This window comes from Pseudophryne corroboree, chromosome 5, assembly GCF_028390025.1.
Source record: "Pseudophryne corroboree isolate aPseCor3 chromosome 5, aPseCor3.hap2, whole genome shotgun sequence".
NCBI lineage: Eukaryota > Metazoa > Chordata > Amphibia > Anura > Myobatrachidae > Pseudophryne > Pseudophryne corroboree.
Window position 1 is genome coordinate 813,380,221 of NC_086448.1, and position 26,042 is coordinate 813,406,262.

Sequence of the window (26,042 nt, forward strand, 5' to 3'; positions counted from 1 at the left end):
CCCTTCACACTGGGCGATAATACTGAAAGATGTGAACGATCTCGTGCATTAATGAACGAGATACCGTTCATATCTTTCAGCATGGAGGCACCAGTGATGAACGATGCGCGGCCCCACGCTCGTTCATCGCTTTTGCCCCGTCACTTGTACATGCAGGCCAATATGGATAATCTCGTCCATATTTGCCTGTACTGCTATGGAGCCAGGTGACGGGGGAGTGAAGGAACTTCACTAACCCCGTCACTCCCCCCCCCCCCCCCCCTCACCACCGGGTCGCTCATCGACCGTATCCGAAGCCGGGCAGCTCGGCGGTGGATCGCAAAGTGTGTAGGGCCCATTAGATACAGGCTATACGATAGATCATCTATACTGTATTCCATGTTCCGCAGAGTGGGATATTTGCAGTTGCATTTGGAAACTCTCTCCAGAAATCCTGCGTTTGCCACTGAAACCGTCCAAAAAATCTACATGTCTGCATCTCAGACCCAATTACAGCCCACCTCCCCCCAATAACTATTAAGAACTTGGAGTTATTACACACATAATAATGAATATTATAGGATATTTTTTCATACAGTAGCAACCAATTGATTTTCAATTTATTTTATGTACCTGAAGATGATTGTTTTCTATTTAATTTAACAATAATTACGTTCCTCTAAGTCTTTCCTTCTTCTCTTCCCAAGATGAGCGCCCCCCCACCAACAAAAAATGGTCACAATCCATAAAAAAAACAGCAGATGAGCAGTAAACAGCTTGAAGCGCATTTCAAATCTGCTGCTTTAATTAAATGTATCGTTAAGTAATGCAACGTACGTGATTTATCTTATCAGGTGTGCATCTACAATTTGTCAATTTCTCCACCGAAACAATACACGATTACCTAGAAGTACGGAGTGGATCTGCAGACATCGGCTCGGTAATTGGCAGATTAAGTGGCCCTCAGGTACCTGCCTCGCTGTTCAGCACAACCCATGAGACCAGCTTGTATTTCCATAGTGATTATTCTCAGAACAAACAGGGATTTCACATCATTTATCAAGGTAAGCAAGACGTTTTGCTATTCTAATGTAATCAATAAAAAGTTTTTTTATTTTTTTAAATCTGCATTTACAAACTTTTTGCACAGTAGTTTGTCTGTTTGTAATTTATATGTGAGTCTGGCAGACAAGGCGCGTGGAGATTTGTGCATAGGGAGAATGCGACCTGGGATACGAGAACGTCTGTCTCAGTGCTTGGCAGTGTTATTCTCTACAGTCCAACTTCTTCTTTTCTGTTATATATGATGTATATATTTTAGGTGTAAAAGAATTACATCAATTGCTGTGTTATATGGGCATAATGCAGGTTGGATCGCTAATTACTAAAATGATGCGGTCACCCGCAGAAAATGCGAATGCCTCCACCTGTCAATCAGACAGAGGCGTTCGCGGAGTGGGGGGCAGCAACGCTTGATTTCCTAGGCAGAGATGGAGCGTTGTGTGGTTGGAGGTGGGGAAACGAGGGTGGCGTCCTACAAATGGGGGGGCATGGAATGGGCGTAATTGTGGCTTCTGCATGAGGTCACACGCAGCCGTGGTGATCATAAATATTGCGACAGGCCTCCTGCGGGCGCAGCCAAGCTGCGCCTGCAGGAGGCAACTCTAATTTCTACAATCAAGCAAAAATTGTGGTGCAATTGAAGGGGGGGGGGGGTTGAAGGGGGTGGCGGTCATCATGCTTGGCGGCCTTGCCATGTGATTGGCGGCCCCCAACATGCGTTCACGAGGATTGCAAATTCTGCTACTTAGCAGAATTTGCAGTCCTTACTGAATTGGGCTCTATATGTACTCTATAGAAATAGTTGCTCCTATGGTATAGTGCATACAGATGTGGGCTCATACACCTGTCCTATTTGAACCATGTGGTGCAAGATGCCTGGCCCGACGTAGATGGACTGCCATGTAGCGACTCCTGTGCTTGAGTGTTTTTGTCCCTGAATTTGCTAATGGTCACTGGCGTGCGCAGCACATTTTATTAGGGGGTGCACCGTCGGAGCGGTGTGTCTAGCACTGCCTTTTGGGCGTGTCTAGAACCATCTATTGATGGTCAACGCATATAAAATATCCACCTTTGTACCAATCCTAATAAAGCAGATACATTGTCAGATGTTGTGGTGTGCACCAAACAAACACCCCTGATGGCACTCACTGCAATTACACTGCTCATCCTCAGCCTGGCTTGGCTCCCCCTCTCTTTCCCCTGCAAACTGCAGCAGCTTACTTACAAGTCAGTCAGTGACACTGACAGTCACAGACTAGTATTGCTGCTGCTGCTGAAAAAACGAGTGACGTGTCAATGCTGCTGCCGACCGCCTGCCAGTATTGAATTTGTCTTCCTAAGAGGAACGCTGGCTGCATGCTGCTCTTCATCAGTGGCTGGCGTTGGCATAGCATGGAAGGAGAGAGGTGGGCATGTGGTGGGTGTGACGGGTGGGCATGCGAGCAGCATGACGTAATCACGTCACATCATACTGTTTTTGTACATGGACATGGAGCCGTTGTCAATGGCACCCTTGATTGACCCAGGCGTCTGGTCAGTAATGCAATCCTGACAGGGTGCAACGCAGAGGGGACAGTAATCAGCCTGCTCGGTGATCGCTGCATCAGGCATGTGAGATCGGGGTGCCAGACATTAGGGGGTGCCTGTGCGCACCAGGCACCCCCCCTGCGCATACCTATGCTAATAGTGTACTAAGGGCCTGATTTATGGAAGGACGCAGCAGCTTAGTTATATGCAGCTACTGCGCTAAATGATGCTAATGCAGTAGGAAGCGTCTTGTATAAATAGACGCCTCCCGGATGCTTCTGTGATCCTCTGTTGTGCCCGAGGATGCAGCATCTTAAGTCTCAAGGACTTACTCAGAATGACGGCAGTAACTCCTCCTCTCAGGTCATAAAATCCGCATTGCAACATACAGACCACTAGTATAGCTATAATGGGTGCAAGGTGTATGGTACACACAGGCCCCTGCATACCCCTGCATACCCTGCACCCATATAATTATACTTACCACTTCATTGGCCCGGCGCTAGCTGCAGAGCTGGAGAAATCACTGGGAAAATGGCTGTCAAGACCTGCATGTGTGCAGTAACTCTGGCATAATGTCAGAGTCCATGACTGGAATAACGGGGGGGGGGGGGCGACAGGGGCGGCCATCATGAAGTGGCGCTACACATGTTGGGCGTCCTTGCCCTGTGCTTAGTATGTCCTTCAGACTTAAGATTCTGCGTCCAGCATGCGAGGAGATGGACGCAGATCTGGCTGTGTATGCAGTGCTCTGCGTCCATATCTGAATTAGTCTGTAACATATTGTCATAGAGATTTCCCTTACTCCATTCTCTTAAGTGGCCACTTTAAGCGTAACGAAATAACAAGGTAACTATAATCCTGGTGCATCATCCGTTGCGGCTGGGGCAGTGTAAGAGGTTAGAGATGGTAGTGTTACACTCAGGGGTCTATTTACTAGGCCTTGGATGGTGACAAAGTACCAACCAACCAGCTCCTAACTATCATTTTTCAAACCCAGCCTGTGACATGGCCGTTAGGAGCTGATTGGGTGGTACTTTATCTCTGTCCACTTTATTTACATCCAAGGTTTAGTATTTAGACCCCAGTTGGCTTAATCATCTGTCATCAACCACGCTCTCTGCTAATCGCAGCCCGGTCTGGAAGTCCCAGAGGTAGGAAACACCTGCCGTTGGGACTGCCTGTCCTACGGGTGACTGACAGGTAGCACTTCCAATAGGAAGACTGGCAGTCACAGTGAAGCCAGTGCAGTCATGGACAGCAGCTGGCTCACTGATCGACTTGGTGGGAAATCCATCACTGTGTTACGATTCCTGTACTCCAGACTGGAGAAGATCTTATGGCAGAGATCTGAGTACAGGAATGAAATACAGGTTGTGGGAGCTGGAGAGCCTAGTAACCCCTGGCGCCCTAACTCCGTTGTCTCGCCCGTGTTATCAGAAATCCCCTGCGAGACTATGGTTGCTTGAGCCCATGGCAGCCGCGTTCGAAGGGCGGATTATGTCTGCCCAACCCCGATGCCCCCGCAGGTCTTAATGGGAGACAAGGGGAAGTCCGAGACAGGGAGATAACAAGGGGCCCTCTGACTAAGCAACCAAGCCAGGGGTTACAAGCTAACTTAACTAAATCAAAAGGTATGTGCGGACTAGCCGCCAGGGAAAAGGACAACCAAGGATCCACGGATCCGACACTCCTATCCGGCACCGCTGGACACCAGAGTGGATCTTGTGGAAGCGGAATCCTCCGCAAAGCACCAGAACTCAAAATAAACACAATAATAAATAGTAGCGGACAAGCCGCAACACACGGCTGCGCCGCGACTCACGAACACCACCAGATGTTAAAGGTGCTCGGTCAGACTCCAGGAACAGATGGTAACTTCCGAGTACTGGATCACTGAGAACAGGAACAAACGAACAGACCGGGACTGGGAACTCTCTCTGCAGCAGAATCAGGCAAACAGGAAGCTATCACCGGCGTCTGTGAGGAGTCCTGGGAGTGCTTTTAACAGAGAGTCTTCCAATCAGCTGTTTGGAGGCTGATTGGATTAAATGCCATGCAGCTGACAAGCTGCATGGCCAGGGAAACAGATGAGTGATAATTACAACATGCCGTGCAGCTGCATGCTACACAGCCAGGAAACCAGTGATGATATAAACTTAGACCCAGCAACGGGGAACACGATCCGACAGTGGCGTCCCCGTTGCTAGGCGCCGGCCGCACTGACGAGCGGACCCTCGGCGCCTAACAGTACCCCCCCCTTGAGGAGGGGTCAAGGAACCCCTAAATCCGGGTTTCTGAGGAAATTCTTGAAAAAATGCCCTTTTGAGCCTTGGGGCATGAAGGTCCTCATCTAGGACCCACGACCTTTCCTCAGGACCATAACCTGTCCAATGCACCAAAAAATAAAGCCGACCCCGGGACAGCTTGGAATCGAGAACCTTCTCAACCACGAACTCCTGCTGACCCTGTACATTAACTGGTGATCTCCCCTGAGGTTTTTTACGAGGAAATCTGCTAGATGAAACATATGGTTTGAGCAAAGAGCAATGGAAGGTATTTCCGATTCGTAACGTTTTTGGTAGCTGTAACCGGAAAGCAACTGGATTGACTTTTTTGATAATGAGAAATGGTCCAATAAATCTAAGACCCAATCTGGCTGAGGTTTGTCGAAGTTTGATATTGCGAGTCGACAGCCACACCCTGTCTCCTACTCTAAAAGTGCACGGCCGCCGGAACCTGTCCGAAAAATCTTTTTCCTTGAAAGCTGCTTTTCTGAGAGCTATGTGCACTTTTTTCCAAATAAGTTTAAGATGAGAGGTCAGGGCCAGAGAGGAGACAGAGGAATGTTGGAAAAATGAATTAGCTCTGGGGTGGAAACCAAAAACTGCAAAAAATGGAGACACATTGGTAGAGGAATGACAGGCATTATTATAAGCAAACTCTGCCAATGGAAGAAACTCAGACCAGTCATTTTGGAGTTTGGCCGAGTACAAACGCAAATATTGTTTTAAGGATTGGTTCACTCGCTCAGTCTGTCCATTTGATTGTGGATGATAACCGGAGGTTAATGATAATTTCATTTTTAACGAAGCACAAAAAGACTTCCAAAACTGTGCAATGAATTGTGGACCCCTGTCAGAAACAATATCAGTGGGTAACCCATGGAGTCTGAAAACATGACGGAGGAACAAGACTGCCAATCCCTGGGCAGATGGCAATCGGGGAAGACCAATAAAATGAGCCATCTTACTAAAACGGTCCACTACCACCCATATGACTGTGCATCCAGCTGACAGAGGGAGATCCACCACAAAATCCATGGAGATATGCGACCATGGTCTAAGAGGAACATTCAATGGCATAAGTTGACCAATAGGCAAAGAACGGGGAACTTTATGCTGTGCACAGACCTGACACGAAAAAACAAACTCTTTAATGTCTTTAGAAAGACCAGGCCACCACACTGCGCGGGATACCAATTCAAAAGTTTTAGCGACTCCCAGATGCCCTGCAACTTTGCTATCATGAAATTCCTCCAAAACAGTTGCTCTCAAAAACTCAGGAACAAAAAGACGACCAGCAGGAGTATTTCCCGGAGCTTGATGTTGAAGCAGCTTCAATTGAGAAAAAACATCCTGTGTGAGACCTGCCTGAATGACTGAAGGCGGAAGTATGAGAGTAACAGGACTGTTGTCTTGAGCGGGAAGAAAACTGCGTGAGAGGGCATCTGCCTTGGTATTCTTGGAACCAGGTCTGAAGGTGATAATGAATTTGAAACGAGTGAAAAATAAAGCCCAACGAGCCTGTCGGGCATTCAGTCGCTTAGCTGATTCAATGTATTGAAGATTTTTGTGATCTGTCAAAACAGAAATGGTATGGGTCGCTCCTTCAAGCCAATGTCTCCACTCCTCAAAAGCCCATTTAATAGCCAGCAACTCCCGATTACCAACATCGTAGTTGGATTCAGCAGATGAGAATTTCCTGGACATAAAGGCACAAGGATGTAACTCAAGGGAATCTGGATCCTTCTGAGAAAGGATAGCCCCTACACCAACCTCCGAGGCATCTACCTCAACGATGAAAGGCAATTCTGGGTTGGGATGTCTAAGGACAGGGGCTGAGACAAAGGCTTGTTTCAAGGCCTGAAAAGATACTTTAGCTTCACATGACCAATTGGTAGGATCTGCTCCCTTCTTAGTGAGTGCCACAATGGGAGCAACTATGTCAGAGAAAGAGTGAATAAACCTTCTGTAGTAGTTCGCAAACCCTAAAAAGCGCTGAATTGCTTTTAAGTTGGTGGGTTGCGCCCAACTCAGGATGGCTTGGAGCTTCTTAGGTTCCATTCGGAATCCCCGAGGGGAAATAATGTACCCTAAAAAGGATACCTCCGTGACGTGAAATTCACACTTCTCCGGTTTGGCATACAAGTGATTTTCACGTAATTTCTTAAGTACCTGACGCACCTGGGTAACATGTTGTTTTATAGAGTCAGAATAAATCAAAATGTCGTCTAAATAGACCACAACGAATCTTCCCAGAAACTCACGGAGCACATCATTAATGAGATCCTGAAAGACTGCCGGAGCGTTAGATAGGCCGAAAGGCATGACCAGATACTCATAGTGACCTGATTGAGTACTGAATGCCGTTTTCCACTCATCCCCCGATCTGATTCTAATGAGATTATATGCTCCTCTCAGGTCAATCTTGGAAAAAATAACAGCCGAACGTAGCTGATCAAAGAGGACAGAGATCAGAGGCAGAGGGTAAGTATTCTTTACTGAGATTTTATTCAGGGCTCGAAAGTCAATGCAGGGTCTGAGGGAACCATCCTTCTTCTCTACGAAGAAAAAACCTGCACTTAAAGGGGATTTAGATGGCCTGATAAACCCTTTCTCAAGACTTTCTTTCACATACTCATTCATGGCCACAGTTTCAGGACCAGACAATGCATATAACCTTCCTTTAGGCAACGTGGCACCAGGAATTAACTCTATGGTACAATCATAAGGCCTATGGGGAGGCAAAATATCCGCATTGCCCTTGGAAAACACATCCAAAAAATCTTGGTACTCTCCAGGAATATGTGCGGGCCTGGCAGCAGCTACTCGGATAGGAAGTGTAATACATTCTTTATCACAGATGGTACTCCATTGTAGAATCTCCCCAGACTGCCAATCTATGATGGGATTATGAAAGGCCAGCCAAGGGTGACCCAGAACCACAGGAACTGCTGGACAATGGGTAAGAAAAAACTCAATCTTTTCAGAATGTAGAGCTCCCACCGAGAGCAAAACAGGAGGTGTACATATAGAAATAACCCCATTGGATAAGGGACTCCCATCTAAACCATGCATGGTGATACACCTACTTAAGGTTAACTGAGGAATACCTAAGGCCTTGGCCCATGTTAAGTCCATAAAGTTTCCTGCAGCTCCACTGTCCACAAAAGCAGAGACCGAGGAACAGAGGCTGTCATAAGAAACTTTAGCAGGAACCAATAGTGAATTATTTGAGGAGATGAGCTGTAGACCAAAGTGAACCCCCTCACTATTCACTTGGTCAGGAAGTTTCCCGACTTGTTTGGGCAACTACGGGCAAAATGTCCCTTACCTCCGCAGTACAAACACAGACCAGAATTTTGCCTCCTGGTTCTTTCTTCCGGAGACAATTTGGAGAGACCAATCTGCATAGGCTCCTCCATGTCTATCGGAGCGGAAGAAACACAGGGAAAAGAAACTACAGATGCCCCTTTCTCAGTCCTCCGCTCTCTGAGCCGACGATCTATTTTAATAGAGAGCTCCATGAGTTTATCAAGGTTCTCAGGAGCGGGATACTGAAGGAGGCTGTCTTTTATAGATTCAGATAAGCCGAGGCGAAACTGACTGCGCAGGGCAGGATCATTCCAGCCACAGTCGTTCGACCAACGGCGAAACTCCGTACAATAATTCTCTGCAGGATTCCTACCCTGTCTTAGAGCACGCAACTGACTTTCTGCGGATGCCTCTCTATCAGGGTCGTCATACAATAGCCCTAAAGATTTCAACAAAGCGTCTACAGACGATAAGGCCGGATCGTCTGTCTTTAAACCAAAAGCCCAGGTCTGAGGATCCCCCTGAAGCAGAGAAATTATAATTCCAACCCGCTGAGCCTCCGTACCTGAGGAAACTGGTCTTAAACGAAAATACAGTTTACAAGACTCTTTAAAATTAAAAAACTGTTTTCTATCCCCAGAAAAACGGTCAGGCAGATGCATTTTTGGTTCAGGGATGACCCTCGGGGAAGTCCGTAACAGATCTTCCTGTGAGCTCACCCGGAGGGACAGATCCTGAACCATCTGGGTAAGTTCCTGAATCTGACTAACCAAAAACTGGCCAGGATTTGGCCCAACACCGGTGGGATTCATGAGGCCGACAAAATTCTCCCTACTGGATAAGTGAAAGAATTAACTCCTGTTGAAATTTTTTCTTTTGTCTGGCCGGTGATAATGTTACGATTCCTGTACTCCAGACTGGAGAAGATCTTATGGCAGAGATCTGAGTACAGGAATGAAATACAGGTTGTGGGAGCTGGAGAGCCTAGTAACCCCTGGCGCCCTAACTCCGTTGTCTCGCCCGTGTTATCAGAAATCCCCTGCGAGACTATGGTTGCTTGAGCCCATGGCAGCCGCGTTCGAAGGGCGGATTATGTCTGCCCAACCCCGATGCCCCCGCAGGTCTTAATGGGAGACAAGGGGAAGTCCGAGACAGGGAGATAACAAGGGGCCCTCTGACTAAGCAACCAAGCCAGGGGTTACAAGCTAACTTAACTAAATCAAAAGGTATGTGCGGACTAGCCGCCAGGGAAAAGGACAACCAAGGATCCACGGATCCGACACTCCTATCCGGCACCGCTGGACACCAGAGTGGATCTTGTGGAAGCGGAATCCTCCGCAAAGCACCAGAACTCAAAATAAACACAATAATAAATAGTAGCGGACAAGCCGCAACACACGGCTGCGCCGCGACTCACGAACACCACCAGATGTTAAAGGTGCTCGGTCAGACTCCAGGAACAGATGGTAACTTCCGAGTACTGGATCACTGAGAACAGGAACAAACGAACAGACCGGGACTGGGAACTCTCTCTGCAGCAGAATCAGGCAAACAGGAAGCTATCACCGGCGTCTGTGAGGAGTCCTGGGAGTGCTTTTAACAGAGAGTCTTCCAATCAGCTGTTTGGAGGCTGATTGGATTAAATGCCATGCAGCTGACAAGCTGCATGGCCAGGGAAACAGATGAGTGATAATTACAACATGCCGTGCAGCTGCATGCTACACAGCCAGGAAACCAGTGATGATATAAACTTAGACCCAGCAACGGGGAACACGATCCGACAGTGGCGTCCCCGTTGCTAGGCGCCGGCCGCACTGACGAGCGGACCCTCGGCGCCTAACACACTGCAGTTGAATATCCTGCAGTTCCACCTACTGCACATGCACATGACACATCCTCGTAACACATAGCCTACACGTGAACACTCATTGGCTGCCCAGTTACACCTTTTCAGTCACCATTGGGGAGGTGAGTGAGTTTGCGTACAGCTTAGTCGCTAATAGTTATGTGCTCAGCCTGGACGTATGTGGAGGGTGGAAAAGATGCAAGATCCACTTACAAAATTCTGCGTCAGTCCCTATGTGTGATGTTGTTGGCAAGTTGACTTTTCCAAGTTAGCTGCGGAAGTTTGTAACATAGTGAAGTACAGGATGTTCAAGATCTCGTTTAATCTTGCAGTTGTTCAGTCTAAATATAATAAGTAAAAAGCCTTTGGAAAATAAATGATTCACATGCTTCTGCTAGAAAATAGCATTACTTTACAGTGCCAATAAAACGAAGAAGGATTCAGTCCTCACGTTACCCTTTCCCTGCAAAACACTTGAGAATTTAAAAAAAAAAAAAAATTCTATCTAGCACATGTTCAGATTTTTATTTATTTTTTAACCTTTCTTGAGGTGAAATGTTTTTGGCAAGTGCCAGAACCCACTGAAGAAATCATCCACTGAGAGATGGCGTTGGGCACACGGAGGCTGCACCAGGGTCCCCCCACCTATATATGCCCCAGATATAAGGTGCATACACACGGAGCGATATAACTGAGCGATTTTGACTATATAGTCAAAATCGCTCAGAAAGTTAGTGCAGATCGCTCCGTGTGTACACAGCCAGCGATAGCGATGCGCGTCCCCGCTAGGTCGCTATCGCTGGGAAAAATAGTCAGTGCAGGCAAGTCAATTTTGGCTATGTCGCTGCAAAAGTTAGTCAAAATCGCTAACACTTTAAGAGGCCAGCGATTTTTCCCAGCGATAGCGATGTGCAGGCGGCGGTGGTGCGGGCGGCGGCGGGTTGTGGCGGCGGTGCGGGCGGCGGCGGGTTGCGGTGGCGGTGTGGGCGACGGCGGGTTGCGGCGGCGGTGGGTTGCGGTGTGGGCGGCGGCGGTGCGGGCGGCGGCGGGTTGCGGCAGCGGTGCGGGCGGGGGAAATTTACCTTTCTATTGCAGAGTTTGGCAGCGGAGCGGTACCAGTTTCAAAAATGGCGCCTCAGCGTCATTTTTGAAATTCAAGATGGCCGCCGCGAGCCAATCACGGCTCGCCGCGTCATCGCCCCGCCCCCTCCCGCTGACTTATATAAGTCAGCGCGAGGCAGCGGCTGTCAGTCCGACGGCGGAGGAGGAGCGGAGAAGAGCTCCTGAAGACGCCGTGGAAGTCCTGGATGGGCGGCGGCTATGCAAAAGAGCTTAGCAGCCGCCGCCCACCAGGTGAAGATGCTGGAAGTCCTGGGAAGGCGTCGGCCATGCAAAAGAGCTTAAAGGCCGCCGCCTCCCAGGTGAAGACGTCGTGGAAGTCCTGGATGGGCGGCGGCTATGCAAAAGAGCTTAGCAGCCGCCGCCCACCAGGTGAAGACGCCGGAGCAAGACCCCAGAAGCCCTGGGGAGGTGGCGCCCCCCCAGGTGAAGACGCCGGAAGCCCTGGGAAGGCGGCGGCCATGCAAAAGAGCTTAAAGGCCGCCGCCCCCAGGTGAAGACCCAGTTTAATAAAGGATTTTTAAAAGAATGTGTTGTGTTTTTTTTTTTATATTTTCTTTACAGGTGGACTACAGGTGCCAGCGGGCCCTTTATGTCCGGGCATGCTGGCACTTGTGGTTCTCCAAGTGCCAACATGCTGGGGCAGGCTTGCTGGGACCTGTAGGCCTCCTGTAAAGAACAATATTACTATTGAAAGGCTATCAGCCTCCCATCCACCGGGCCACGGATGGGGGGGACAGCCTCGGGCTTCACCCCTGGCCCTTGGGTGGCTGGAGGGGGGGACTCCTTGATTTAAGGGGTCCTCACTCCTCCAGTGTACCCCGGCCAGGGGTGACTAGTTGGGGGGGTAATGGCACGGCCGCAGGGACCAATATAAAAGTGTCCCCCGGCTGTGGCATTATCTCCCTGGCTAGTGGAGCCCGGTGCTGGTTTGGAAAATACGGGGGACCCCTATGTCTTTTGTCCCCCGTATTTTTTAAACCAGGACCGGACGCAGAGCCCGGTGCTGGTTGTCTAAATATGGGGGAACCCTACTCATTTTTTCCTCTGTATTTTAACAACCAGGACTGGCTCAAAGAGCCCGAGGCTGGTTTTACATAGGAGGGGGGACCCCACGCAAATTTTTTTTTAAACTTTCAGCTATTTAAATACCAGCCACCCTGTAAAATCGTCCTATATATGACACTCATCCCCTTATTTAAATGAGATAGTCAAAATCTCCCATAGCCAAAATCTCCCATAGCCAAAATCTCTTGCATAGTTAGACAAAATCTCTGGTAAATTTAGTCAAAATCTCCTACTGCCAGTTCAAGGGAAAAGTTAGTCAAAATCTCTCATAGCCAAAATCTCTCCGTGTGTATGCACCTTTACACCAAGCATGAGCAGGTCCCACAATATCTGTCATTTGCATAGTCCCTAAAAACAATGCTTGCATACAAAATGGCAACAAAATGGCTGTCATTATTAAATTCCAAATCTGCAACTCCAAAACCTTTCCGTGTGATCTCCAAGCACATATGTTTATTTCAAACAAGATATTTGAAACATAATTTTTATAATTTGATATTTTTTTGAAACTTGGTTGTAAACCAACAAAGAGGCTGTCATACACAAGTCCAAATGTGAGTGGATCTGCAGTGTACCACAGAAAGCACTCGCAGACTGCACATGTGTTGTACAATTCATACTGGGGGTCATTCCGACCCAATCGCTGCAGTTTATCGCAGTGCAGCGATCGGGTCGGAACTGCGCATGCGCCGGCGCCACAGCGCGCCGGTGCATGCCAGCCGTCGTTGCCTAGCGATCGCCTCTGAGGCAGAGGTGGTCGCTGGGTGGGAGGGGGCTGGATGGCGGCGTTAAGCCGCCATTTAGGGGGCGCGGTCCGGCCAACGCAGGCGTAGCCTGACTGTTTGGGGGGCGGGCCACGGCAGCTGTGATGTCACATGCAGCCGCTGCAACCCGGGCAGCAAAGAGGTTCACCCGTCCAGCGGCAGGAGCTGCACTGGCCGAGAGTAACTCCTGAGATGCAAAAGCATCGCCGCTGTGCGATGCTTTTGCATTTTTTTTGTGGTGGGGGGGGGGCGGCACTGACATGCGGGGCGGACTAGCCCTGTGCTGGGCGTCCCCCTGCATGTCTTAGTGCCTGATCGAAGCTGTGCTAAATTTAGCACAGCTACGATCAACTCGGAATGACCACTATTATATATTTGTCCACGACAATAACTTGATGTTTGCTATCGCTACCAATTAACAATTACCTTTATCACTACACTCTCTGGACATTTCCTAATTTTTATCTCACTCATATTTAGTAGAGATGTGTGCAGAACCCCATTTTTGGGAGGTTTCGGACTTGCAAAACCACTTTAAAGTGTTTTTTTTATATTTGGGTAAACACAGCTGAAATGATGTAACTTGGGCCTGTTGTTGTTCCTATAGTATTATTAACATCAATACTGTAGCATTAATTTCCAGTCATTTCCACCCAATTTTGGACATTTTGCCATACGTTCTCCTGAGTGAAATCAAGGGAAGATCCGAATCGGGAATCAATCCACACGGATCTTTAAAATTTATCTGAGCAGGGACTTATTTCTGCTTGGTTCCCCAAAAATCGGGTGTGTTTGGTTTTCAACAAATCCAAACCACTGATTGCTATATTTATGGACAAATGTACTAAGCCATGGAGAGAGATAAAGTGGAGAGAGATAAAGTACCAACCAATTAGCTTCTAACAATAATTTTTCAAGCACAGCCTCTATCATGGCAGTTAGGAGCTGGTTGACTTTATCTCTCTCCACTTAATGACTCTAAAAGGTTTAGTGAGTAAACGGTCTTTGAAGTTGACTGGTGGTCATGGTAGTGTCGTGGGCATGTAGGCAAATTCCATGCTCATTTGAAGTGTGAGGGCGGAGATGGAATGACTTTTCCTGACAAATATTTTGTGCCCAGAATGGAGCAAATGTAAGTCCCAATACTATTGATGACAGCTGCAGCTGTGGATGGAAAAACAGTGGGCATGAAGAAGGAGAGATCATCAGTATAGACGGGCATGTACTGGTATTAGCAGAAGAGCAGCCTGCCATGGTAGAACGGAAAGGCAGAGGCAGATGTGTCTGAGTCACGCCTAGAATGTACAATTTCAAATGTTACGAAATGAAATCATGTTGTATTTCTACCTTAAATAGGAAAATCAAACATTTTGGCGAAATGCGTTTGCTTTAACGTGGAGATTGTCCTTGGGGCAATGTTCCATTTTTGTATCAAACATGCTGGTGGCTTTATTTTACTAATTCTTCATGACAACTCACAATAAGTGGGCTAAAGAAAGCAGTAGAATAAATACCTGGATGTAATAAACAGCTGCATTTATCAAAGCTCCCATTCATATCTAAACTAAAGGCAATAACCAGCAACATAAGTCAGGGAAGAGACAATGGGACTGATTCAGACCTGATTGGTGCTTTGCATTTTTGCACAGCAGCGATCAGGTCTGAACTGCGAATGCGCCGGCACCACAGTGCACCGGCGCATGCCAGACAGCTGATGGCTGTTGTAGCCCTGCTATCGCCTTGATTGACAGGCAGAGGTGGTTACTGGGCAAGAGGGGGGGTGGGCCGGGCAACGTAGGTGTGCCCAGACCATTGGGGGGAGGGCCGTGGTGCCTGCGTGACATCACACACAGCCGCTGCGACCCGGGCAGTGACGAAGAGCTCCCTGCCAGCGCGCAGGATCTGCGCTGGCAGGGAGCTACTCCCGAAGTACAAAAGCATCGCCGCTGTGCGATGCTTTTGTGCTTGTACAATGGGGTAGGGCCTGACATGTGGGGCGGACTAGCCCTTGCTGGGCGTCCCCACGCATGTCAGGGAAGCTGATCGTAGATATGCTAAATTTAGCACATCTACGATCAGGTCAGAATAACCCCCCATAAGTGTCTGATATTCATCTTTAGTAAAATGGTTTCACTGAAATGAGAGGAATAGTTCTTCAGTGTTGTTGGATGCTCCCTGTTAAACTTTAACCACCTTTAATCTGAATGAATTACTTTTTTATTTGTAGATGAATTTACAAGTCATTGAAGTTGCTTTGAAGAGACATTGGGGGTCATTCCGAGTTGATCGCAGCCAGCAAATTTTTGCTGCTGGTGCGATCAACCAATCACCGCCTATGGGGGAGTGTATTTTAGCTTATCAGGGCTGCGTTCGCTTGTTCAGCCCTGCTTAGCTAAAAAAGTTTTGTGCAGTGGAAGAGTAACCATGGAGCTACTTACCCTGTGCGACGGATCCAGCGACGTTCCTCCCAACTTTGATGTCAGACATCCGCCCTCCGTTTGCCGGACACACCTGTGTTCGGACGACCACTCCTCGAAAACGTCATCCAACAGTGAGTATCCGCCCCGGAACGCCTCTCCAATGTCAATCTTCTTGCGATCGGCGCTGCGTCTTCTTTTTTTGCTGTGCGCGTCGTTGCCCAGTGATGCACATCGCCGGGCAACGACGCGTGTGCGCTATGCGCATGCCACGCATGTGCAGTTCCGAACCGTTCACACCGCAGCGAAGAACCGCTGCGTGCGAACGGTTCGGAATTACCCCCCATTGTGAGGATAATGCAATTAAAATGAATTTCCCATTTTCTTGACACCAATGAAACAGTAAATATTTTATAATGTCCTTTAAAGAGAAAAACATACGCTAAAGGTATCCGCTATGATATACCAGCAGGCGGGATGCCGGCTGTCAGTATACGAACAGTGGCATCCCGTCTGCTGCAATTCCGACAGCGAGGCAGCTTTCCACAGGTTCTGTTCCCACTTGTTTGGTGGCGTGGACCCACCAACTGTGCGGGAATACAAGGTTGGTGTCAGGCTTCCGTCTGTCAGTAAAATGTCTGCTGACGGGATTCCAGCATCAGTCTCCTGAAAGCCGGGATCCTGACAGCCGGCATTTTAACTGCATCCCCACTAAAGACATGCTTTCCCCTTTAAATATACTAAAATTGCTGAAGAAAAATATAAGTAATTTTAGCAACAGGCATATCTAATGTTCTCCAGGAGATGGTGTGGGATTAGGGGACGGTGTCTAAGATAACACGAAAGAAACATGCTTCAGTATTTGCACAAAGTAATTTATTTGGCAGAATGAAATCATTAATTCTTGACAAAACTATTTAATACAGTAATTGGAAGACGTTGCTAACTTTCCGTATTTCTGAAAGAGCAGGTTTGTGAGAACAACTTACTAATGTATCAAGAAATCTGGATAAAAGGTTTAATTGTGCTGAAAGTTAGATTTACGTGATTTAAAAAATATTCGGCATATTGAAATAGAAAATAGAAAATATGCCGCATAAGTCACTTGCTTCTTTTATTGACTTAAAGTGATGATGTCTTCATTATAGGTCAGATTTAATGTCACTTAAATGGAAGAATGGGCTTAAATTGACTTTTTCAGAAAGAGCGTACATGTTTTACCTTAAATAAATATATATATATATATATATATATATACAGTATATAGTAACAAAGTGAAGCAGGAAGCTACCCTGACGAGGTGTATCATCATCTCATTTTCCGGAGCGGGGGTGTGATGCGCTGTGTCTCTCCACTTGGCTGACTTCACTGGACATGCGCGAGATCTCCTCTGCAGCCCGGAGCCAGCAGCCACCGCAGCCCGGGACATTGCTGTCTCTGCTATAGTGAATGGGCAATGACAACTGCAGTTGTTGAAACCGATAACTAGGTGTCGGAATGGTCAGCGCTACTGACCGTTCACACATTGGTGGTCATTCCGAGTTGATCGCTCGCTAGCAGTTTTTAGCAGCCGTGCAAACGCTAGGCTGACGCCCACTGGGAGTGTATTTTAGCTTAGCGGAAGTACGAACGATTGTAACGCAGAGCGGCTACAAAATAATTTTGTGCAGTTTCAAAATAGCTGCAGACCTACTCAGTGCTTGCGATGACTTCAGACTGTTCAGTTCCTGATTTGACGTCACAAACACGCCCTGCGTTCGCCCAGCCACGCCTGCGTTTTTCCTGGCACGCCTGCATTTTTCCGAACACTCCCTGAAAACGGTCAGTTGACACCCAGAAATGCCCACTTCATGTCAATCACTCTGCGGCCACCAGTGCGACTGAAATGATTCGCTAGACCCTGTGCAAAACTAAATCATTCGCTGTGCTCGTACGACATGCGTCCACATTGCGCCGCATACGCATGCGCAGAATAGCCATTTTTTAGCCTGATCGCTGCGCTGTGAACAACTGCAGCTAGCGATCAACTCGGAATGACCACCATTGTCCCTGCATATCAGTGCAGTATCTTGTAGATAACAGCGCTAAAAATGACAGGGGCACCCCTGTCATGTAGCACACACCATCACATTCATACATGGGGGAGAAGCGGTATCAGTGCACATAACATGCGCTAATACTGCATCACTCCACCATACTGACACTTCTTACCTCTATCCCTGAATTCTGCATCACTCAACAAAGAGGTAATGTATGGGCGCAGGGTGTGCCCCACAAACCCAAGGGCCCACATGCACCACACCTATGATAACGATGCCCATGTGTGTGTTTTTTGCACTATACATGATCTGGAGAAACACATGCAGGGGGTCATTCCGAGTTGATCGCTAGCTGCTGTTGTTCGCAGCGCATCGATCAGGCAAAAAAAATTGGCATTTCTGCCCGTGCGTATGCACCGCAATGCGTACAGGTACAATGAGCATCGTGGGTTTGCACAGAGTTTAACGAACATTCCTGTTGCATGGCCGAACGCAGGAAGATTGACATGAAGAGGGCGTTTCTGGGTGGCAACTGACCGTTTTCAGGGAGTGTTTGGAAAAACGCAGGTGTGGCTGGGCGGGTGCGTGACGTCAAAAACCGTCCCTCCGTCGATAGAATCAACGCACACGAAGAGTAACTACAGGGCTGGTCTTGTTTTGCACAGTGGGTGGCGGCAATGCGTTTGCACGGCGGCTAAAAGCTGCTAGCGAGCGATCAACTCGGAATGACCCCCATAGTACAAACATTCAGGTGTTGCAGTCATATGTCACTCCGTTGTATCTCTACTTGCAGCTGAAGGGTCATGACTGGGGGGGTTTCAGGGCACTCGCAGTAAGGGCAAGTTGATGGATGTGCGAGAGTTTGGGTTTGCACCCAGTTTAGGGCTGTTGCAAGGACACACCGATGAGAATAATACCTATCATACCAAGTGTACACATAGGGGACAGGCGCAGAGCAATGTGTTACAGCTCTGCATATGGTCTTGCCTTCAGATCTCCACCAGCCCCATGAAGGTATATGAAGATATGTTTTATTATTTTACTAAGAAGACTGTCATCTGAGGCTTTGTCATTTTTAATAATATCTTTAAAACAAATTATGTATATACATAAAATACATGCACAGAGGGCCGAATTCATGTTTGTAATGAATTTCACAGCTGCAAGGAAGAGGCTGTGCAATCCCATGTAAGTAAAATGCAAAGGCAGCAGGGGGCACCTGTAGAAGATAGACACGTCTGGCATGCATTGGGCAGGTCCGAGTGCTGCCCCTGAGGGTGCAGCCTCGGATCGGCAGCGTGACCATTACAACTATCGGTCGTGATTCAAAGCTTGCTCAGGGTGGCAGTTAGATCTGGACACCCAGGTCCAGTAAGTTCGCGTCCGACAGGTTCCAGTGTTTAGATAGACAATGACTAGGCAAGCAATAGGTGAACCCCATATGGTTGATATGCATTCGGTCAACACTGACAAAAGGTTGATGTGCATTATGACGACACTGACAAAAGGTTTACACTGGAAAAGGTTGACAGGTTCAAATGGTCGACATGACAATGGTCAACACACATATGGTCAACAAATGTCGACACAACTGTTTAAGTATTTTTTTGCATCTTTCACACCTTTTTCATACTTTACCATCCACATGGACTATGATTGGGAATAGTTACTTGTCTCAAGCACAGCGGTAGTTGAGTAAGGCAAGGTGCCCAACGCATGGTGAGTGAACAAGTCACACAAGGGGACGCGGTACACTAATTGGGGTTCCCTGTTCTCTGATGGTGAAAACGGCATGCCCCCAAAAAAAGTTATGTCCACATTTTTGTGTATACCATTTTCCATGTCTACCTTTTCATGTGTGGACATTTTGTACCTGTTGACCTTTTCCTGTGTCAATCTTTTGTCAGTGTCGACCAAATGCATGTCGACCATATGAAGTTGGCCTAAAGACTGTTGAACTAGACATTGGCCTAGGCTGTTGATGCATCTGATGCGCCACTGTTTTGTAGAATGGTGCCAGGTGCCACCCCAGCTCTGCACCCCAAATGCTGCAGCATGTCATACTATGGCTGACAGAGGACTGCAGAATGGGTCATGTGACACCAGACACCAGACAGAGTTAGCACCAGTAACATTACCACTTGCTCAGTCCCCCCTCTTGGGTTGTGACATTAGCCTCAGCCTACCCCAGTCAGTACTCTGCAGCCACCTCTGGTGCAGCATCATCGGCGGGCAATGAAGCTTTTCCACGAACACAGTACCACAGACATAACCGCAAAGAGCCACCAAAGAACACAGACCACAAAACCAGGGATGGTTGGGCGGCCAAACTCTTACTGCACAGGAACAAAGAGAAAGCAAACTCAACTTCCAACACCTATATAACCTCTGATAACCCCTCTCATTACTCTCCTTTTGGACAATCACCACAAAGCTCCCATCATTTAATGCTTCCAGCCATAGACTTACCTTGAAAACACCAAGAACAGCAGCAAAACTAAATATATTGCAAATTTATGAAGCCCAAGCCATGTATCTTATTTTCCTTAGGTCAATAAGGCCTTTAGTCATTTCTACAAATTTTCAGTTCTGATAAATGCCTGGCACTTTATTGGTAGTTCTTACGTATCGGCAATTTTAGTTGGTTTAATGGACGTTTTTTTAAATTTACTTTAACTTGCACCTTCTTGGATCTTTGCAAGCAGTGCTGATATAGGTGCAGTCATACACAGGCGAGTCATATTATTATGAGCACCTCCTACATCTGATGTCGGCAGCGTGTAGCCCATGAAGTACATCACGTGTCGTGCGCTGGCTTGGTGGGTATATAAGGTGTGCGATAGGCCGTCTGCACACATATCACTCGTTGCTGTCATGGGTAAAAGGGGCGATTTATCTGAGTTGCAGAAAGGGATGATTATCGGCTTTCTGGCCAAGGTTGGCCGTATTTCTAAAACAGCGCAGTTTGTCAACAGTCTGCGTGCTGCTGTGGTGAAGGTGTATCATGACTGGACAAATGGCACCATTGTGAATAGATGACGCGGAAACTGCGGAAAACGACGCGGAAACTGCGGAGCACCACATGTCATTGTTGAGAGAGGTGAACGTCGGCTAAGAAGGTGCGTTAGGGCCGAACGACATGCTGCAGTGGAGCAGCTGACTATCAAAATGAACCTGGGAGCTACCAGACGTGTGTTTAAGATGACAGTTCAGCCCGTCTAGCTGCTGTCCATGCTGCACACGGCGGTTACTGGCTATTAGCTGGTGGGCATAATAATGTGTCTCGACTTTGTTTTTACCTTGCATAAGTTCTAGAATCCCTAGCCTTGCAGAAACTAACGTGAGAATGAGTATGATCAATGATGTCATTTGGGTGGCAGCAGGGCTAAATTCAGCCTCAGAGAGTATTACGCTAAACCAACAGGCATACAGCCAACATACCAGCAGCCTCCTTGTGTTAGAAAACAAAAATATCTGAAACTTTTTATTTAGATTAAAACAGTAAATCCTCATAAAAAATAAACATTTACTCACCGGAGCCAGTTTAGGCAGCAGATATATATTTTGATCTATGAAAAGAAATAAATAGTTTGTAAATCTGTTTCTTTCGCGAAGCATTATTATTAATCGTACACTGCAATTCAGATTTATGTTTGAGCTTGTATTTAAGGAGGACACAATTGTTACCAATCCTGAAATTTTAAACAATAGTCTCGGTTTGTACAAATTTTACGACAGCTTTTATGACTGTCGTTATTCAATCCCAGTCAGTAATGTTTTGATTTTTATGAGGCTGCAGAACAACAGACAGCTATATTATCCCACATTAACAGATAAAGTTGTCTATATTCTTGTTACCTAAAGGACTCACACAAAGGGGAGATGACAAATGACTCTAGTCAGATAGCACCTACTGTACAGTAATTCCTTTAATTCTTTTTGTGGAGATTGAGTAATTTGGGCAATATAAAAAAAAAAGAATTAAACGGATATTTGCTGTAGATCAATGTTTACCTCCCAATGGGGGATCAGAAGGATTTTGGATTTGCGATTTTCCTATATTTTGGAATATTTGCATTCCATAAAATATCTTGGGGATTGGACCCAAGCCTAAAAATGGAATGCATTTATGTTTCATATACTGTACACCATACACTGTACACAGCCTGAAGGTCATTAATACAATATTGTTTAAATTATTTTGTGCATGAAACAAAGTTTGTGCACAATGAACCCACAGAAAGCAAAAGTGTCACTACAGTATCTCAGTCAGGCTAAAAAAAATGTTTGGGACTTTGGAATATTTCCGATATCAGATTTTAGTAAATACCTACAATCAAAATCCCGTCAGTCAAAATGCAGACAACAATTGACCTATGGTCAAAATCCTGACAAGGTCAAAATCCCGACAAGGTCAAAATACCGACATTTAAAATGCCGACTTGGTCAAAATACCGGCATTTACAATGTCAACAGGTTAAAAAGTCAACACACTTTGTAAAAAAAAAAAATTGTGTATGTTGACATGGGCGCCATATAAGTGTACCGCGTCCCCTCGCATGGCTCGCTGCTCTCGCCATGCTTCGGGCTGGGATGGTAAAGTATGAACAAATTCGGTTTCAATAAAAAAAACTCATGAAAAACTAATGTCATCTTTTGACCTGTCGACATTTTAAATGTTGGTATTTTGACCTTGTCTGTGTTTTAAATGTTGGTATTTTGACCATGTCGGGATTTTGACCTTGTCGGATTATGCCCGTTGGTCAATGGTTGACAGGATTTGATTGTAGGTAAACTGACTGCATCCCCAGATTTTTGGATATGAGACACTCATTCTGTATTAACATATTTTTAAAATTTGTTTATTGATTATAATGTGAACCGTGACAGATGCAGAGGAGCATATAATTCTCTACCTTCAAGGGTGACACATGCCCCCACCGCACCATACAAGCCCTCTCCCAGGTAATTAGTAAATAGTAGTCACCACACCCCCATACTGAAGCTGATGTTGGTACATGTGATGATAGGATTTCTGGAAAAGCTGCAACTGTAGCATAAATCGTCTTTGTGCTGTCACTGTTGATGTCTAAAACTGTAATTTGTTCTCATTACAATACGGTCAGATCAGGTCACACTTGGCATATGCTATTTCCAAAATGTGTTTGCCTGATGCTAATTTAGAGGCATACAAGTAACGAAAAGCTAAAAAAATGTTCCTTTAAAAATAGTGTCCTGACGTACAGTACAAGTGCTCAGTGAAATGCATTCCATGATCTAAAAGAGCCCAAAATACATCAAATATAATATATATTTTCCTGTACAAATGTGATAAAACTAGTGAGAGGCATATCTGCATCTCCGTGTGGGTCTGCACAGTTATGTAAACACATCCTTATCGAACAAGGACTATGCTTGCACGCTTCTTTAGTCTCCCATTCCTTCTAACTAATCATAAGATATAACAGAATCTGCGCCCTCTTCTTTTTGTACATGTTTAGTACCAATTTCATAGGCAAACACAAGGGGGTGTTTCCAGTTGCCCAGAAACCCCACTCCTCTTGTCAAGTGGATAAAACTATGACAATAACAATGGTGTATAATAATATTACTAAAGCTGCTGCCACATCATGCAGTGTAAGGGACAGAGCGGAGCTGCTGCACATGCCCAGTGGTAGAAGCTTCTTCTACCAACTTTGCTGTGTGTGTGCATTTGACTCCTCAATCAATGCACTGGACCAGACAGTATCTACCTGGAAGAAGAGACAGGAGCCTTACCGTGAGGTGGGAGAATGTGAGCTTAGAAATTGCAGGACTGTTTCTATTATATGTGTTTTTATTTATTATGGGATTTTTTACTTTTTCCTGACCACTTACTGTATCTTATTTGCAGTATATGTTTGATACAGCCTATACTATAGACCATCTATAGTGTTAAATCTAAATACCATACTCCATACAGTATCCAGTGTTTAAAAAGACCAATGTGTACATTAATGTCCTGGGTTGGTACTAGGTTCTTCTACCGCTCCCCCAGATGCCCATACTTGCTCCAACATTCCACAGAGTGGGAGATTGTGGATTTCAGTTGGAAACCCCCTCTAGAAATCCTGCGTTTATTGCTAAACTTACAGGTGTACATCCAATTTATGACCTGCCACGTTGTGGGATAAAAATAATAATTGAAACATATTTTATATTAAAAAAGTAAATCATCCTAAGACATAAACATTTAGAACCATTTTAGGCAGTAGATATATTTTGATCACTGAAAGATAATAGTCTGTAAATCTACAGTGTATCTTTCTGGAAGCACTGTTATGAATTGTATACTGCAATTCCTCTTTCTGTTTGATCTTGTGTGTAATGTGCACACATTTGTTACCTATTTTGGGTAGATGATATTTGAACAATAGTTCAGTTTGTAAAGATTTTATGGCAGCATTTATGACTGTAGTTTTTCAGCCCCAGCCAGCCAGTAATGTTCTGCTCTTCATTAAGTAGCAGAACAACAGACAGCTATAGTATCACATATTAAGTGATAGTGTTGCCTATAGCTTGTTACCTAAAGGGCTCCTACAAAGGGGAGCTGATAAACAACTGTAGTCAGATAGTGCGCATTGGCTTGCATTCTTTTTCTGGAGACACAGAGGCAGCATTTACTAGGCTTTGAGAGCCATAAGGACTGGGCCAAGAGAGCAACAGAATGTTCTTATCCTTTATTTATATAGTGCAACTATTTGTCCACAGCGCCATACAGTACAAAAACATAGCAGAACATGGACATTGGCAGTATACTTGGCAACTTTCTAGCTACCCCTCTGGGAACTTGTTCGGCACTGTGTGGGACGTGCTGCGGTATATGTGGGGAGGTGTAAATAGGTTCATATCTTCATATATGCTTAATGGGCAGTTTCCCAAGGGCTACATGATCCCCCTGGTGCTTGGTGCTGTGGCCAGTAACTCCAGACACCCCGCATCCTTCCTTGTAGCATATAGATGGCTTTGATAATATGAGTTTATAATCTAAGGGGTAGATTTACTAAGATGAGAGTTCTATTTAAGATGGGATGTTGCCCACAGCAACCAATCAGAGTCTACTTCTCATTTGTCTAGCTCCTTCTAGAACAGGGGTGGGAAATCTTTGGCCCTCCAGCTGTTGTTAAACTGCACATACCAGCATGTCTTGCTACAGTTTTGCTATTTGGCCATGCTAAAACTGTTGCAGGGCATGCTGGGATATGTAGTTCAACAACAGCTGGAGGGCCGAAGGTTCCCCATCCCTGTTCTAGTAGATAATACCTGGAATCCGATTGGTTGCTACGGGAAACATCCCATCCTAAATAGAACATCCCATTTACCCCTAAGAGGTGATGGAAACAAGTGATACACAAGGTAGCTGAACAGCAATTGTAGCTGTTGGGCATAGTGTGTGCCAATATAATTTTATGATAAAATACCAAAACAAATAAATAAGCGCTAATGAACTGGATATATTTAAAAGAAATTACTAATTTATTACATTTTCCACATAATTGGTTGTTGCAACATATTTAAAAACCATCTAAAAAATAATGATATGGGCATATCAGAGCACTGCTTATATTTAGGATGATTTCAATTATTAACACATGAGCTGGGACTTGTAGTTCATCTTATGAGTGTAGCCACAGTCCTAGGAAATGCAGATAGTGCCAAGATGTTACTACCAACTGTGTTGGAAGATGCGAGACCTCTTGTAGCTTGGTTATGGACTCCTTATAGGTATCACCTTGAAAAAGCTGTGGCATACAGTGAAACGCGTTGGTGGAGAGCTGGGCACACAATTGGATCCGTCTATTGCATCTGGAGATAAGCCTAGAAGTCCAAGTAAGGAATTTATTGTGACGAAGTGGACATTTGCGGTGGACCGGAGCTTTAACTATTACTATGAGGAGTCCATAACCAAGCTACACGAGTTCTCGCATCTTCCAACATAGTTGGTAATAACATCTTCACACTATCTGCATTTCCTAGGACTGTGGCTACACTCATAAGATGAACTACAAGTCCCAGCTCATGTGTTAATAATTGAAATCATCCTAAATATAAGCAGTACTCTGATATGCCCATATCATTATTTTTAGATGGTTTTTAAATATGTTGCACCAACCAATTATGTGGAATATGTAATACATTTTTAACTTCTTTTAAACATCCAGTTCATTAGCGTTAATTTATTTGTTTTGGTATTGTTTCGTATTGGGACTAACGATCCCTATTTTATTGGCTGCTTACAGCAAAACTATCCCATAATCAACGCCAGACCAATTACTTGGTAATTTATTTTTTTGCACGTTTATGATAAACTCAGAGTTAATGTTTAACTATATTTATACGCAAATTACGTCTTTCATAACAGATTTTTTTTTATGGAAATGAACCGTTGAGATCCCACATTGCAAATAGTCAATGGCTGTTGATTCAGTTTACAAAGCGAAGACACAAACTTTTGGTACGGTCTTCCAACCATACAAATAAAAGTCAACCTAAACAATGCTCGGCTATTACATTTATACAGTGTAAATGGGATCATTTTGGTGGGTGCAGAAACAGTGTCTCCCGAAAGTGCACACGAAGGGACC

At 45.8% G+C, this 26,042-nt stretch overlaps 1 protein-coding gene across 1 annotated transcript in view; it reads left to right on the top strand.

Moving 5' to 3' along the window:
- Positions 1–26,042, top strand: part of CSMD3 (CUB and Sushi multiple domains 3) — a 1,529,921-nt gene that overhangs the window by 1,214,556 nt on the left and 289,323 nt on the right. Inside the window, exon 42 of the mRNA XM_063924487.1 lies at positions 834–1,043. Coding sequence (XP_063780557.1) covers positions 834–1,043 — 210 coding nt within the window. The remainder of the gene's footprint in view (positions 1–833; positions 1,044–26,042) is intronic.